The 17083-nt window shown below is 49.0% G+C and overlaps 2 protein-coding genes across 2 annotated transcripts; one reads left to right on the top strand and one right to left on the bottom strand.

Moving 5' to 3' along the window:
* The first annotated feature begins 104 nt into the window (after positions 1-104).
* On the top strand, positions 105-7221 carry LRRC42 (leucine rich repeat containing 42). The gene is made up of 8 exons (XM_084266141.1): positions 105-184; positions 1173-1660; positions 3670-3801; positions 5314-5432; positions 5806-5894; positions 5992-6105; positions 6246-6330; positions 6736-7221. The coding sequence occupies exons 2-8, from the start codon at positions 1188-1190 to the stop codon at positions 6990-6992; spliced, it is 1269 nt and encodes a 422-aa protein (XP_084122267.1). The 5' UTR covers positions 105-184; positions 1173-1187; the 3' UTR covers positions 6993-7221.
* A 4332-nt stretch (positions 7222-11553) lies between these two features.
* Positions 11554-15969, bottom strand: LDLRAD1 (low density lipoprotein receptor class A domain containing 1; the record flags this gene model as incomplete). The annotated part of the gene is made up of 6 exons (XM_084266218.1): positions 11554-11699; positions 12461-12589; positions 12991-13128; positions 13422-13553; positions 15514-15568; positions 15949-15969. The coding sequence occupies 6 exons, from the start codon at positions 15967-15969 to the stop codon at positions 11554-11556; spliced, it is 621 nt and encodes a 206-aa protein (XP_084122344.1).
* Between the last annotated feature and the right edge of the window lie 1114 nt (positions 15970-17083).

Below are 17083 nucleotides of genomic sequence, written 5' to 3'. Positions count from 1 at the left end.
CTGCCCCCAGACCCGTCCCCTCCTGCCCCCCGCTCCCGGCATGCCCCGCGCCGCCCCGGCCCAGCCCCGGTCCCCGCCCCCGGCGCGGCTCCGCCCGCCGCCCGCGGGCGCTGCGGGATGGGCGGCGGGAGAGCCGAGCCGCGGCCCGGCTGACGGCGTGTCGGGGCAGCCCCTCCCGGGGCAGGTAGGTGGGGGCCGGGTCGGTGGCCCCGGTGGGGAGTGGGGTGCAGGTCTCTCGCCTCTGCGCTCCACGTCCCCCGGCCGGGCTGGGGCAGACTGGGGGCTGGGCGGACCCGGGACCCTTCCCCTTGCGCCCCTCGGGGCAGCGCCCTACCCCGCCGCGATCACCCCCGGGCAAGGCCCGATGCCCTCACAGACTCCCCCCCCCCGCGCAGGGCCTGAGCCCCCCTCTCGCCTCCTCAGGGCTGGACCCAATCCCCTCGGCCCCCCGCCGCCAGGCAGCCCCGATCCCTTCAACACCCCCTTCACCCCTTGGGCAGGGCCCGATCCCCTCCCGCCCCGCAGGACCTGAGCCCCCAAGCCCTCAGGGCAGGAGCTAACAGGACCCCGTCCCTCCTCTGCCCCCCTACCCCGGCAGGGTTTGCACCTTCATGGCACCCCGCCAGGACCCTCCCCGGGGACCAGACCCCCGGCACCGGCTGGGTTAGGCTGCGGCAGGGGCACCCGGACCCTGCCCTTCCTCCCAGGGAAGGGGATTTTTCCAGCAGGTTCCATTGCCCTGCTGCAGTCAGCCATTTGCCCTCCTCTTCCTCCTCCTCCTCCACTGCCTGCAGCGGAGCCAGGCCAAGCTGTAGGGGCCGCTTCCCGAATAGCCTCCAGCCCCCCTCCCACTTCCCAAGCTTGTGCAGGACTGGGATCCATCCCTGGGCTACTGCAGGCACCAGGCATGGAGCAGCGGGGCCCTGCCAGAGCAAAGGCCCTTCACCTCTCTGCCAGCCCTGGGTTCAGTTCCCACTTGGCTGGCGTTTGCGGTTTGATGGCAGACAGCACACACCCCTCTTCAACAGCCGGGCCTTCCTCCCACTTGCAGGGTTACGTGACCATGCTCAGGTCTTTGAGGAGAGCTGCCAGGGTTTGGGGTCTTTCCTGAATAGGGTTTTTTTTTTCCCCTCTGTGGCTATTCTTGACCTTTCTACGGTTTGTTTTTGCAGAACTGGACGAGGGGAATGTCTTACTGTCTCCATTCAGAAAGCCACTTGGATACTGGCCCGATATATGTGCGTGAAAATGGGAAGCTGCACGTGGTAAATCAGGGTGCAGGCGGCATACAGAATGTCACTCCCAAAACAAGACCTTTTAGGCTGTTTTCCAGAGGATTTTCGGTGGAGCTTTGTATGAACAGGGAGGACGATAGGGCAAGGAGGCAGAGGACCGATCATTTCATCTTCACCTACACTAAGGAGGGGAACCTCCGGTACTCAGCCAAGTCCCTCTTCAGCCTTGTGCTGGGTTACATTTCTGACAATGTTGATCACATTGACTCGTTGATTGGTTTCCCAGAGCAGATTGCTGAAAAGCTCTTTTCAGCTGCAGAAGCAAGACAAAAGTTCACAGAACCAGTAACAGGACTGAGAGCTCTACAGAAGTTCACTGAAGCATATGGCAATTTGGTGCTGTGTTCATTATGCTTGCGGAATAGGTAAGTATGTTCAGTAACAAGTACTGTCATCAGCTGCTGCTTTTTGCTGGCACGCTAAATTTTCCCTGAAATTATTTATTCTCTCAAAAATAATAATAATAATAAACAATCTCTTGGGCCTTATGACATCACTTGATTTTAATGAAATGACCTGAGCCTTGTCTCACTCTGCTGCTTGCTCCCTTCTTCCCCATTCCTTCCCTGTAAGAGCCGCTGCTGGTTACATTGTAAGCTACAAATCCTAATACAGGTAGCAGACTACATTCATGTTACCTAACGGGATTTTATGGGAAGGATTACACCTGCAACTATTTTTTAACAATAAGAATTGGCATTTCCATAGCAATGTGGGTTTAATGCCTTCTCAGGACATTTCATGTGGTGTTTCAATAATTGCTGTTCCTAAGCGTCTCAAGCTTAGCTGACTGTACAGATAAAATACACCCTTTAAACTGTGTGGGTTTATTTACTATAAGCTTGCTATCCTGTTTCATTTTGGGGGCTCAGAAGAAGATGCAGTGTTTTAGGTAAGCTACAGGCTTTTAGGTCAGGCAGGTTTTACCATTTTATTGTGGCTCCCATCCCTTTATTGAAAGTATTTTAACAAGGTTCTGATCACCTTCTCAATGTCCAAATTGTCTTTTCACTAAAAGACAGACAGCTTAAAACTGGGTATGTTTCTAAAGCATTGCTCCTACTGAAATCTTTCCCAGTAACATAACCAATCTATCTTCCATCTGTACACTTGAAAAAAGGATGGTTTATCCAGTTGAAAATCAAAGTACAGGCCTATTCATCTGAAATGCCGAGGGTGTTTTGAGCACAGTAGGAATGTTTGAGCAGAGGTCAATTATCCGTTGTTTTATCCTTTAAACCAACTCCCTTTTTATCTCTGGTACAGATACTTTTTAGGAGATTAATTCAGAAATGAAGTTACCTCTGGCATCTTTTGCCATTACAGAAAAAGCTGAGTTAAGTATGGAGACTTTGAAATCCAGGAAGTAAGAGATGAAGGCATTTTCTGATTAATCTTATTTCTAAAAGAGCCCACTCTTCACACACCCCCTGAGCGAGTAATCGCTCTCAAGAGAGAGCTCTTGACTGCCTTCTGCATAGCTGAATCGCATGGCAAAGGGATGTGGTGGGGAAGTTTGATAGGTACACTTGCAGTGGGAAGATATTAAAGTTCCCCTTATTGGCATGGCCATAGAGGTGTTCCTTGAGGGATTAAACTGGTAAGCACCCCTCATTTCAGCAGTGAAGACGCTGACCTGGAGGTTTGTCTTGCCCTGGTGAATGTAAGGTAAATTCAGGAGAGATTAGTGGGGTAGTGACTGCTACGTGCAGATTACTGTATATTCATGCATGCCATTCTTTAGTGGTTTGTTGGTTTGCTCCCATCTCTAAACTTCCTACCAAATAGTTCCAGCACAGCTATTTGCATGTTTGCAGAGTGAATCAGATCAGGGCACCAGCACAGCTAAAAAAAATAACCCACTGAGTAACTACTGCCTGGGGTGTAGTCACAGCTCTAGTTGGAGCCCTGCAGGTGTCCCATAGGACTTTTATCTCTAGCAAAGCATTTTATGTATGTATATAAAAAGATAAATTTTGTCGTTTGACAAGCTATCCAGATACCATTTGAAGTGGATTTTAAATCTGGATGAGTGTGGGTTTGTCTACACGCTTCCTAGATACTGATGGAGAGCAATTTGTTAAATGGGTTTATTGCAAATGAGTATATATATATTCTGCATTATTCTCACATAATGCAATAATAATCTGTAAGGAAGTCTATAATTGTGATGTTTGCAAGTTGAAATCTTAGTTTTCAGTCCAATATTTTGAGTCAAAGCAAAACCATGTCATTTGTTCAAGGAGAAGACAGGGAACTCACTGGTGCTGTGTGCAGACTGCACATAAATAGGTAGGTAGGACAGCTGGCTAATTCCTGCCAATTTTCACATAACTGAACACTGATAGCTTTTTTTTAACCCCCCTCTTTGCAGATACTTGGTTATTTCTGAAAAGCTAGAAGAAATTAAGTCTTTCCGGGAGCTGACGTGTTTGGATCTCTCCTGTTGTAAACTTGGAGATGAACATGAACTGCTGGAACACCTGACCAAAGAAGCTCTGTCTAGGTACCGACACAGCTAAAAATGACACTTACCTTTCCCTGTCACTAAGTGATTGAAAGAAGCAGGCTGTGACTTGAAAGTTTCACAGGCAGCACTGTGTAAATCTGAAGATTTTTGTTACCCTTCTTGAGGTAAACAAAATACAGAATTTAGTGTACACAGAGCACATGATCCAGAGCACCTACTGAATCATGGAAGATCCTAGAGATGTCCAAGATAATTTATTGTGTCCAGTTCTGGGCTCCCTGGTATAAAAAAGACAGGGACCTCCTTGAGAGAGTTCAGAGAAGGGCTACAAAGATGATTAAGGGCCTGGAACATCTCCCCCTATGAGGAAAGGCTGAGTGAGCTGGGACTGTTCAGCCTGGAGAAAAGAAGACTAAGGGGGGACCTAATTAATGTTTATAAATATCTTAAGTATGGGATGCAGGGGGAAATGGCCAGCCCCTTTTCAGTGCTCTGTGGAGACAGGACAAGGGGCAATGGCTGCAAGTTGGAGCACAGGAAGTTCTGCACCAACATGGGGAAGAACTTTTACACAGTGAGGGTGACAGAGCCCTGGGACAGGCTGCCCAGGGGCGTGGTGTTTTCTCCTTCTCTGGAGATGTTCAAGACCTGTCTGGACACCGACCTGTGCAATGTGAGCTTGGGAGCTGCTTTGGCAGGGGGGTTGGACCTGATGATCTCTCGAGGTCCCTTCCAACCCCTGTGATTCTGTGATTGGGTAGGTAAAAAACTGCATCTGAAACATTTGGAAATGTTTTACACTTCTATTTCCTTTCTCACAATGGAACTTTATCTGCCAAACCTTTAAACAAGCCAGTTTGCCAGGTAAAGATTAGTAGGTTGCATATTTAGTCCATTAACACTTTTTTAAAATACACTTTGTACTTTTGTTTGCTATCAGAGATTGAAAAGTAGAAAATTTTTGAAATCAATAGGCCAGATGACTGCTAATTAAGGGAGATAACACTACTATACATTTTAGTGCATTTTGCATCAAGGTTTTGCCTTGGAAGTGCTCTGGAGAATATTTTAGTGTTCCATTTTCCCCTGTGGTTTGTTCATCTGTGTTACAACACCTCTTAAACTTGTAACACTACTTAAAATTGTTGCTGTATCTCTTAACCAAATCTGGCCCCTCCCATTTTGCCAAGCATTTTTCTCTTCTTAGTTTTGAGTGGATTTGAGATTGAGTAAATCAGTGTGTAAAGAACCTTATTGTCTCTCTTAGCAAATGCTTGTGCTCTAGAATCAGTTTTTCACTGGGGCTGTGGGAAAAGCTGGTCAAGTCTGTGTGCTCTGTGCAGTTATCAGAGGCAATATAAAGCTATTTGTTAGTCCCACCAACCCAGGCTTATCTCTTGCTACTTTTTATCAACATTAACAAAATAGATGGAAGGATTGGTGCAGGAAAACCCTGACTTTCTGACACAGAGTTCAGAGTTTTAGGTCATTTTGCAAAACTATCTAAAATAATGACTGCAAACTCTGTGCTTGTGTCTCTCTGCCCAGCGTGAAACGGCTTCTCCTGAAAGACAACTCGTTATCGGACGTGGGCCTGCGCAGAATGACAGCACCAGTACGAGTGTTGAAAAAGGGACTTGAGAATCTTCTGGTACTAGATTTGTCTTGTAAGTACTTCATGGTTTGATATGAGAAACAACCTGTCTCCTTTCTGGTAAAGAATTTATCCTCCTTAATACTGAAGGAATATAATTGGTTTGATGATTCCCATGAGCCAAGCACTCAACCCCAAATCCACAAGCAGGCACAGGTCACACCTGTAGTCAGTCACTTGATACTTACATAAATATTTTTGATAGTTCCAGAATTGTTATTGTAAACACTTGTATTTTAATCATTAGAGGGGAAAAGTCCATTTTGAGTCACTTTCAAAACATGAAGCATTCTACAAAACCCCAAACCCCCTCAATTCCAATATTAGATTTGGAACAAAGAGTTTGTCAGCATCTTGCAACTTATTGACTTCACTTGGCCTTACAGGTAACCCAAAAATCACAGATGTGGGGATTGGATACCTTCTTTCTTTCAAGAAATTGAATTGTTTGGACATTTCTGGGACAGGTCTCAAGGTAAAAAAGAAAACATAAAAAAGCATCTGCTGAACTGTATTTGACAAATGTAATCAGACTTTCTTCCCCTCTGACTGCTCTCTTCCCTTTCCACTAGGATGTTAATGCTGTCATCAAGAGGATCCAAATGCAGATAGGCCTGGTTCACTCAGAAGTGCCTCTGAAAGAATTTGATCACAGTAACTGCAAAACAGAGGGATGGGCAGAACAGGTAGGGGGTTTCAAGTCTGGTTTACTCTCTGGGAATTGCCCTTATGGAACATTAGATCACTGAATGGGAAAGAATAAGGGTTAAAGTTGTAACTTTTGTAAGTTTTACAAGAAAAATGTTAACTCCAAATGTTATTTCAGACAGTTTTGCAGTGGGAGCAGGCGGTTATGGAGGCCATCAAGCCACAAGACAACTTGAGATCCAGAACAGCAGCTCTGCGCTTCTGTACGTAACTGCATAGAGACAGCACAGTTTGTGTTCTTTTCTGCAAGGAGTATTTCCATCCTTTATATATTTTATTCCGTAGCCTCCCAGGTGTGCAATTTCAGTCATTTCCCTTTGTGTAACTGCATTACTGATGTGTTTCAGGGATTTTTTTCATTTGCTAACCTGCCAGTTAACAAAGTACACCATGGTAGCATGCTTAGGGCAACATGTAATAAGAGTTTTCTCCTTAAAAATCCTGAATCCAAACTGTAAATGTTGGGTTATTTCCCTCTGCACATTTCAACAAAGCAGTCCCTTGTCCAGGTTGGCTTGGCCAAAACAATTTGCCATGGGACTGTGCATTTTACAGCATCATTCTGTTTTTCCCCAAAATTCTCAACTTGATTTTTCTTTTTCTTGTAGATGGCAAGACAAACAGAATAGAGGACATAGTCAAATGCAAGCTGGTGGAGGCAGAAGCAAAAGCATCTGGAAACCTGCAGTTTTATAAGGAAAAAGTTCAAAATTGCCATTTACCTTTGAAAAAGGAGGTTGCAGGCAGCCACGAGTTAAAGAACAATAAAAAAAGAGCTTTGGCTGAACAAGAGAAAGAAAGGACTTCCAAACAGAAGCATCTGTGCCTCACTGTGAAGGACTGGGATTTGTTAAATACTTACTGAGCCAGAAAGAAGTGGGTCTTTTGTTGGTTGTTCTCTTGCTGATGACAGAATTCAGACATGTTGGGAGGGAGTAACAAAGGAGACCAGTATAGTTAAATCTGGTTGCTGTGACATGCTTGTGGGTTCACCTATGCTTGGGGGAGGGATGGACTCAAGGAGGAGAAGGTTGATGATACTACTGTATATTTTCAATACATAATAATTTTTTCAAATAAAGATTTTGTTGTCATCCTTATGAATTCTTCTGACGTAGACACCGTTCACAAAAAGAGCTGGTCCTATCCCTCCTCTTCTCTTGCCTCCTGAGGGGCAGGAAGACTAATCACTGCAGCTCATCTAAAATGAAGCTGTGATGTCTAATCATCCTGGTAGAACACAGACCTCGCTCAGCCTGAGAGCACCAGGCTGCACTGACAGAGCTCTGGCAAGGGCAGGAAGCAAAGAGGATAAGCACAGGCCCCTGGAGAGGGAGGCAGAGAGATAGTAACCCCTCCGTAACAGTTACTGCCAAAATCCAAAGGAGAACAAGAGTCCCCTGTCTCTCTCATTTTTAGCTCAGGAAATAAAAGCTGAAACTGGGTTACTGTAGGGATTAGTCTCTGCAGCTGTAATATATTCTCCCTTATAAACAAATTCACGTTGCATTTGAGAGCGTTCTGTGTTTTACACGCGGCCTGCGACGCACCAGCTGCACTGCCCCAGCTAAAAACATCCAGGGAAGTTCACAATTTAAATAGGAGTTCTACATCCTTGCTGTAAAACCCCTAGATGCTCAGACCCATCCTGCATTAGTCTGTCTGAAGCTAGGAGGAGTGTGGCTGCCATGCTGCAGGTTCAATTCCTGCCCTGTCCGAACTGGCTGAGGTGCACAGTGCCCGGGAGTTGGGCACCGTGACTGTCATTGTGCTCTTGGGCCTGTAAGGCCAAGAATTTACTACAGGTTTTCTCTACTATTTAGAGGATATCTGCCTTTTACACTATTGTTTCCTAGACTTCAGCCACGAGAAAAGCAACACTTCCTTGGGAATCGGGAGGAGGCCAAGAAAAGGAACCTTGAAAAACAGAGTGCGCTGAACCCCCTTCTCTCTCTGTTCTTAATTGCTGAGTTTTCCTCAAGAAAAGGACTACAAGCAATCAAGCCAAGCATACTTCCATTCAAGCCCTATGGGTTGTTTTTTTTTCCCCAGAAACTCAGGGCTATTAATAGTTCCCACTGACAGCTACCTCAGCCCTCTGCTGAGACCGATACTGGCACAAGTAGTGACTCGGCAAAATGGCGTCTCAAACTGTGGCCCTCAAGTACAATCCTCCTCCTGCAGCTGGCTCCTGGTTCAACAGCCATCATGGATTTCACATCAGTAACGCAGCTGGGAGCTGATGCCTTGAGCCAGAAAATAGGCACATGGGGATTTGATGTGAACAGTCTTGCCCAGGTCACAGGCTTGTTGGTGAAATAACACAGTACAGCTTTTCTTTTCAAAAGAGCTGCTTTAGAGCACTGTGGGGGTTACACTCCCCCATCCCCTGGCAGAATTACTCCTTTCCTTATGTTTCTTACTGACCAGCAAACCTCCTCTTTGAAACGCACCACTGAGTAAATTTTATCCTAGTGAGACTCAGGCCCCACTTACCCCTCTGTCCTCCCCCCACTGATCTCTGGTAATTGTGGTCTGTGAGGCACGCAGCCTCTGCTGACCCGGAACAAGGCTGTAAGACAGTAAATTACAGGAGGAGGCTCACCCTGAAATAGATAGGCTCAGCCCAGCGCCTGCTTCAACTGCCTGTAGTGCCCTGGCTGCCTCCAGGCTGGCTTCCAAGCCTTGTTTCCCGGGGACAGCTGCTTCCCAAGTCTCTCCTGGCTAGTCTCTCCAGAGCAGGATGAGTGCCTAGGCCATCTCTCCTCCCAGCCTGAGGCCACCAACTACAGCTCCAGAGCACTCACTGGGAAGGGACACGTCAGCCACAGAGCAGCCTGGGATCTCTGTCCTGCAGCTAGGGCAGCCCTCTGGCACCAGCAGCCCCTTGCTGGCTGTCTTAGATGCAGAGATCGTATTGCCGACCCCATTTCTTTGTGGTTCAGCTCCATTAGAAAGCTGAGGGATGGCAGAAAGGGAGAAGCGGTGTGTAATTGGTTTCCTCTTTGCAGCCAGGGACATCCTCCACACACCCTAAGCCTGCCTCCGTTTCCTCACCCCCCTGCTGAAGGAGAAAATGGCACAAGAACCTTTCTGACCTTAAGCCAGGCATTTTCCTCCTTTATCATGTCTCACAATAAAGTGAGGATTGTCCCCATCCAGCCAAGCAAAGCCACCACTCAACCTCTGATGCAGCAGAGGCGCATGCTTCCACACAGCACGCATCCCACTCCCTGTACCCTCACCCTTTCTTTCCTCTTCACCCTCCAGAACGTCTTAAAACTTGGCAATGACTGACAAATATCGGACTGGGAGAACACAGCATCTGCCATACAGGTCAGCCTGACCAGCAACCTCTTCCCAAGCACCGCAAACATTGGTGGCTCCAGAAAGTCACAGCCAGCCCTACATCTTTGATACAAACCAAATCATTGTTTTAACCAACTGTATTGGATGGGCCCTGTGCCAAGCGTGGGGGGTTCTGTGGGGTTTTTTTAACAGCTGATTAGCTTAATCCTTACCAACTACAGACGCTCTGTTATCTGTATATAGGTCCCATCATGAGGGGTGAGGTTCTTCTTCCCCTTCTCTCCTACCCGACTTTGACCGCTGCCCAATGCAGCACTCACAGCCCACCTGCCCCTTCCCCATGCAGAGAGTTTCCTGCACATCTTCACACTTCAAAACCAAGGAACAGGCAAACAGTCCATGGCTGAACTAATCCAAACTGGAAAGAAGCTGCTCTTCCCCGGGAAGGAGAGGCTGAGCCAGCAGTGCTGCCTCTGAATCACACCTCCTTGAGCTCCTCTTAAATGCTGCAAGACTGCCCCAGAACATTCTTTGGGTAACAGGAGGAACAAGAGTGACTACAATAAGCCAGGCTTTGTTTACCACCCCCAGCTCAGCCTCGTTGAAGCATCAGATGATTTGGGGCTTGGATTGAGGCTGGGAGCTTGCAAGTGAGAAATGTTCACCTAGAAAACTCCAAACCTCTCCTAAACTGCAGCACCCAATGTGCTGCAGTGATGTTTTATAGGCACAGGGAGAAAAGCCATCCATCCATCCCAGCCAGGTGTGGAGAAGGACAGCTTATTAAACACGGCTTTAAAAGCTTCCTGTAGTACTGGTTCCCTTATGCCAAGTTTTGCCACCTCCTTCCAGGTGAAGGATGAGTCAGAATGCAGGGAAGTTATGTTTAGCAGCTCTCTCAGACCTACAGCTGTATCCCAGTGACAAAGCAGAAGGAACATCCACTGCTGATACAAATCATGATGACATGCAGAGCTGCAGATCACAGGACGCAGAGGAAATGGTTGAGTGGGGTTTTATTCTGGGATGGTGGTGGGAAGAAGATTGCCAGATGTTTATTTTGGGCCTGGAAAAGTAAGTGTGCTCACTGTAAACGTGGGTTTTTCCTCAGAGACAACGTTTTAGACACAGGGGAGACATCCAAAGCACAGGAATGAAATAAGCAATGAACAGATCCCATGCTGTTCCACACCCCCCAGGAGCAGCCCTGAGGTTCTCTGAGGCCACGACATCTGGGGTTTTGCCTCCTTTTTTGCCAACTTCAGTGCAAATACATCCCAGCCCCATGGCTGCTCTTGACCTTCTGAGCTCCTGCTCCAAAACCATACAACCTAGAGACAAGTATGCTGTGCTGGTTTGCTGCCTTGGCTTGCAGGAACAGCTACCAGTCAGAGGGACACGGTTAGTTGTCCCCACAAACCCTGAAACCTCTCCTGTTTTCTTCACCATTATGCTTTCCATATTGCCTTCATGGTTTGAGAAGAGCACAGAAGGTGGCCTGAGCAGCAGCTCCCCACAGTGTCATCCTCAGCACAGCATTCCCAAGGAAGCATCCTGGAAGCATCCACACAAAACCTTCAAAGCCACTGTTGAAACCATCTGCACACATGCTTTGACCACAAACACCAGCTTGTCCCTCTGTCTGTGAGGCTCAGGAGTGTGAAGATGTGTTGGGGGGAAACGCTGACCCAAGGGCTGGGAAGACTCACCTCGCTCAGCTCCTGCTCTCTTGGGGAGTCCTCAACATACCTCCATCTGGTTGGCTGTGAAGGCACCAGCACAGAAACCCTTTGCCCAGGCTTGGTTGACAGTCCCCAGCAGCCTGCACACCACCCATGGAGTCCACACCACGAGGCAATGCTCTGCCCATGCAGAAGGGACTCATGCTCACATGCCAGGAGAACCTGGAAGGTGTCCTACAGCCAGTGTCTAGCCTGCAGCGTGGGCTGCTGTATGCACATCGTCCCTTTTCAGCGTCGCTGTGCACCCGTCAGTGAGCTGCTGGTGAGGGTTTGCTTGAGGTGGAGCTTCCCAAGCAGGTGGCAGAGCTGGAGGACACCAGGGCTTTGAAGTGACAATGCAGGGAGCACCACGCTGTCCCCAGCGCTGCCAAGACTTCATGGTCTGCAGATGTACTCGTCGGACCAGCTGAGGCAGTGCTGGACGCCGTCGCGGCACAGCCTCCTGGGCACACAGGAGCAGTACTCATAGAGCACAGGGCTGCAGCTCCACCACTGCGACCCACACGGAGGGCAGGCTGCCACTGGGAAGGGATGGAAAACAGAGAACTGAAAAGCTTCTGCTGCACCAACCCCTTCCCTCCTTTTGTAGGCTGGTAGCTGCCCTTTCACCCCCGGGGAAGCTACTGAAAAGCCCCTGGTGATGACCCTGAGTCTGTGAACCCGAAGAGGACAGGCACTTGGTGCTACCTGTGGGAGACAGAGCATGGCACTGTGATGGCCCTGCACTGCAGACATGCCATCCTGGGTGGAACAACTGTCTCCGAGTTATTTTTTGTAGCAAACAACTCTAGAGAAAGCTGCTGGCACAGGCAGGTCTTGCCTGGGGTTCAAAACCAGGGGGGTGGCTTAGGAACAAGCCCGCGGCTCTTTTTGGTGAGAGAAAGATCTAAACAGCTTTGAAGCTGCTGAGGCATGTTCAGTCCTCCCAGCTCAGACACTTACTCATCTCCTGACCAGCTACCAAAGACCAGCTGGAATGATTGCTGCTGCCCACAACTCTGCATCACGGTGACTCTGCAAGCCAAGGAGGAGGAATGACTTTTGGGGCTAGGAGCAAAGCTCAGTTGCCACCAGGCTTTGACACGGAACCCTTGGCAGCTGGTGGGACAGAGCCCGTGTGGCTCATACTCGGATCTTACCCCAGCTATTTGGTGTTTTAGCAGTGGATGGCAGCCTCTGGGCGCTTCCAGCAGCACCAGCGAGCACCATGCCAGTACCACCCCTCTCAATCCACCAGCAGAAAAAGACCTTTTACCCAACAGCAGCCAGAAGACAGACTTACAGCTCCCTGTCTCATCAGAGCAGTCTCCACAGTCGTTCATCCCATTACACCTCTGATCAGCGTAGACCCAGTGTGCAGGGTTACCGCAGCGGAAAACCAGGTATCCTGGAAGGCTGTGGGGCAAGTCACCTGCAAGGGTGGACACACAGGACACGTGGTCAACGCACTGGGCACAGATGCCAAAGGTTGGTCCTTCCCACACAGTGTCAGGGCATGGACAACACTGCAGATGGGGAAGCTGCGGTTGGAGATGGAAAGGGATGCTTGTGGCCAGGCTGGGAACAGGGTCTGGGTGCCCCAGGCTTCTGCTTTAATGAGGATTTTTTCCATGGTAACTGGACAATAAATTAAACATCCAGCTTAATCAATAGAGGCAAACTGCATCGTGGTTTAAAAAAAAAACCCATGGAAGATCAGAGGAGCTCAGAGACTTTGATTCCTGGACTCCCACCGGGTTATGGGCAGCACCACCTCTTCAGCATCTGCTCACCTACCAGTGCAGTGAGGACAACCACAACAAAGCCACTCACCACAGAGTTCCTCCTGCTCATCCTCCCCGTTCCTGCAGTTGCTGACTCTGTCACAGACCTGGCTGGCTGGGATGCAGGTGACACTGTCATCGCACAAGAAACCTGTCCGGTTGTTGGAGGCTGCACAGAAGCGGTTCACTGAAGGAAAGCAAGAAACACTTGAAGCTCCAACATTTTCACGGTATGAGGAACGGATCAAGGAAGGGAAAGGGGGGGGTTGAGATCCATTTGCTGTTCTGGAAATAACCAGAGACCAAGATTAGTCTCTAGAAGGTCCATGGCAGAGACTGAAAACTGCCAGTAGTCCGACCCATGGCTGCAACCAGAGTTACTGCAGCCCCGTGAAGCAGGACACCGGAGCCAAGGAGCGGCTGGTGGTGACTCAGTCTGTGCAAGGCTGGCTCAGCATCCCACGCAGCTGGGATACCAACCTGGCACATGTGTCAGGAGTCCCAGTGCCACAGCCAAGCCCACAGCAGCAGCAAAGACCAGCAGTGCCGCCACAGAGATGCAGGCTCGTCTCCACGTGCAGCCCGCGCAGGCGCTGCGTGGCCAGCAGCAGTCTGTTGGGAAGCAGGAGAAAGAGGTGGTGGGTTGGGGAAGGGTCTGCCAGGTCTGAGGGAGGTCAGGGTGTTTTGGAGGGGAACGGGGCAGAGTTTCAGGGCGCTCTGCCTGCAGGACTGGCAGGGGGCTGCTGGGGTTAGGGGGTGATACTTGAGTTTTAGCAGCAAAACAATGTTAAATGCCCCCTTGCAGGGAATTCTGCAGTGTGGAAGATCTGCCACTACAAAGCACTGGGACTGATCCTCGAGGTGGCTTCCAACCTGTGAACAAAATGCTGCATCTCTGTCGGAGCTCATGCAACGCGCTCGGATGCAGAAGGGAAAAACAGGCCAAGCCCTTGCCTGGCCCCATGGGATGGCAATGCCCTTTTCATGGCAGGAGCAGCTGAAACAAGGGACAGGTCAGTGTAAGGCAGGGAACAGTGCCCTCCCCTCCCAGCACCCACCACAAAACTCCTCCAGAGGTGAAATTTCATTTTACAGCGTTCTGGGCTCTCTGCCCCAGCTGGGACTTTATTGCTCCCACAGAACGAGGGTGAATTATCAGCTCAGAACTGTGAGAGCTGGCTGAAGATCAGCCTTCCCTCTCCCAAAAAGGCATCTCCAGGGTACAAAGGGCAGTAACCTTCCAGGGAGTCTGCCTGTCAGAAAGTCACATACATAAACCAAGCCCAATCTGGCAGCTAAAGGCCAAACCCACGGTCATTGCAACACCAAGCCATGCATGTAAGAGTGACGCCAATCAGCTGCCCTCTGTAACCTGCAGCACCTCCCAGCTCCATAACCTGCTCTGTCTCTAAGCCAACAACATGTTTTCCTTCATTCCTTCGCGCTGCTGGAGCAGCAGAACAGAAATTGATGTGGTCACCTGAGAAACACGTAACTGGTCATGTGTAACTGGGCTTGGGTATTCCTAGACTTAAAGAGCTTTCACTGAAAGGTTTTGTCTTTGCTGCTCTTCACTTATTTACTCAGTTGTTGCATGGTAGAAACACAAGTGAAGGCATGGCCTTCACTCACCAGCAAAGGGATCCCGGCTGCAGTAACACCCCCTCTGTCATGCTTGAGCGGGAATCAAACCCAGAACACCTCAGCTTGAAAGAAGAGGGGTGAATTACAGCATGTCGGTGTCTACAAGGCACCTTTGACCAGAAAGCACAACAGCTGCAAACAGACACCGGTCTAAAATAACGGTGGCGATGAAATGTTGCTGCAACCCGACCTACAGGTTTGCTGTGGATTCTGTTTGATCTCACCTCCTCCTTAATGGGGATGAAATTCGCTGGAGTTTGGCCATTAAAACATACAGGAAGTCTACAGCAAGTGCATTCTTCTTGGAGAAGAGAAGGCTCCCTGGGGGCCTTACAGCAGCCTTCCAGTCCCTGAAAGGTGCCTGTAGGAAAGCTGGGGAGGAATTGTTCCCAAGGGCATGGAGTGATAGGACAAGGGGTGATGGTTTTAAAGTAGAAAAGGGGAGATTTAGGTTGGATATTAGGAAAACATTCTTCAGTATGAGGGTGATCACTGGAACAGGTTGCCCAGAGACGTAGTGGAGGCCTCATCCCTGGAGATAATTCAAGGTCAGGCTTGTTGGGGCTCTGAACAACCTGATCTAGTGAAGATGTCCCTGCTCACTGCAGGGGGGTTGGACTAGATGGCCTTTAAAAGTCCCTTCCAACCTTACACATCCTATGAATCATTAGGATCCTTTCTGTGACAGACAAGGATTACCTGTCACACTCCTATACCCTAAGACTGGCAACATCAGGCCAACAAAAACCAGCTGAAGTTCATCAAATTTATAGTCTGGACATTTCACTACACAGAAGGGGTGTGTGTGTGTGTAATAATCAGATCTCAATAGATCACAAATACTGGTTGTATTTTATGCTACATAGGTAGTTTCAATTTATTTATAATTTAATAATAAAAATATTAAGCAATACATCTTATTTGTTACCTCTTTCTTCAGAGAGGGACTTCATCGGATCAAAAGCAGCTACATCACCATTTCTCTAGAAGGAAAGGGAAAAAAGGCTTTACAGAAGCAGCAAGCAGCAACCACACAATTGCCTTTCTCATTCTCCCACCATCTTGCCCAGGAGTATATAATGAATTCCTTTATTTTTACATACAAGCAAGACTTGCCTCAGTGGAAACGTGGCCCATATATAGCTCACAGAGCAATCACCTTTTAAATCTCAGCCACCCATTTGTAAAACAAACACTAACACAAGTCCAGTGCTTTATATCAGTACTTTTCTATCAAATTAGGTTAAGTAGAAACAACTTGAAATCTCACTGAAACCAGCAGCAGTGAGGTTAAAGGACATGATAGAGAACATGGGGACTTCAGGAAACAGCTGGAGGTAAGATTTTTCAAAGAGGACTGTACCTGAGGGTGAGTTTTGTTCATGCTTCCCAGAGCTACAGCCCTCACAGCAGCTCAAAGGACCGCAGGGATTTCTCTGTGCCTAACAGGAGCTGCGTTACCAGGATACAAAACCCAACAGAGGTAGGAGAGCAAGTAGTGTGCTGCTGCCCAGCACACGAGCAGGAGAGGGCAGGGAAGGCAGCACAGACCCAGTGCTCCAGCTCCAGCTGGAAGCAGAGTTTCTGGTTTGCTTCTTGCTCCTCCAGGCTCCATCTTGGTTTCACAACAGGGCATTAGGCAAATCATGAAGAACACGGAGATTCTGGGTGCCAAGAACCCTGCTGCCCCTTGGGATGCCAATTCGGAAGATGAACACCCACCTCTAGCTGATGCCCACAGCGTTTACCTGGGTGCTGGTCAGGGAGAGCCCCCCATTCGTGAGGAAGGCTTGAGGGAAGAGAGTCTGATTACCTGTATGCCAGTCTGCTTTCTTCCCACCTCCTTCCCAAGACAGCTGACACACTGACCTCGTAGCAGCATCAGCCCAGACTCCCACCAGATGATCAGGTCTCAGCAGAGCTGTGCAGGATAGAACCATCTGGAACAGCTTCCCTCCATGGGCAACGAGCCCAGGCAGAGCAAATCCTCCTGGGTCCTCTCTTTTTCTTGTGGACTTGAGTCTCCAGGCAGCTCAGCCTGTAGCTAACATGAGCTTCAGGAGAGACTGCAGCCTTCTGAACTGGCTGCAGCTCAGCACAGCACACTCTGCGGAGCTTTGCAGCTTCAAGGATAAATGCCACGAGCTTGGCCACAGGAATAGGGGAGTGAAAAAGCTCTGGCAACACAGCATTCAGGGCAGCTATTTTGCCCACAATCTGGGCTTAAATTGATTCAAAGCACAAAATAATGCCTGCCATGTAGGAACAATTATGGCTACTGCCCTCTCCATCCATGCACATACAACCACTTCCTGACTCCATTGAGCTCACACATGCTTCCTGAGGAGGGCATCTGCCAGCCCTCCTCAATCCATGCTCACAGACCACCCAGAATTAAATACAGCCTTGCAGTAGCTCCTCCTTGGGCACAGCAACACCATCGTTTGACCAAAGCAGAGGCTTCTCGCAGGACTTTGTCACTGTTAAACTTGGTGCTA

This window comes from Gallinula chloropus, assembly GCF_964237585.1.
Source record: "Gallinula chloropus genome assembly, chromosome: 6".
Classification (NCBI taxonomy): domain Eukaryota; kingdom Metazoa; phylum Chordata; class Aves; order Gruiformes; family Rallidae; genus Gallinula; species Gallinula chloropus.
Note: the sequence above shows the minus strand (reverse complement) of the source record. Positions and strands in the feature narration are given on the sequence as shown.

What these genes read in the sequence shown, in the direction of transcription:
- LRRC42 (XM_084266141.1), top strand. Translation starts at nt 1,188, where the DNA reads ATGTCTTACTGTCTCCATTCAGAAAGCCACTTGGATACTGGCCCGATA. An exon ending in ACCAAAGAAGCTCTGTCTAG is followed by an intron (nt 3,802 to 5,313) that starts GTACCGACACAG and finishes CTCTCTGCCCAG; the next exon opens with CGTGAAACGGCTTCTCCTGA. An exon ending in TTTCTGGGACAGGTCTCAAG is followed by an intron (nt 5,895 to 5,991) that starts GTAAAAAAGAAA and finishes CCTTTCCACTAG; the next exon opens with GATGTTAATGCTGTCATCAA.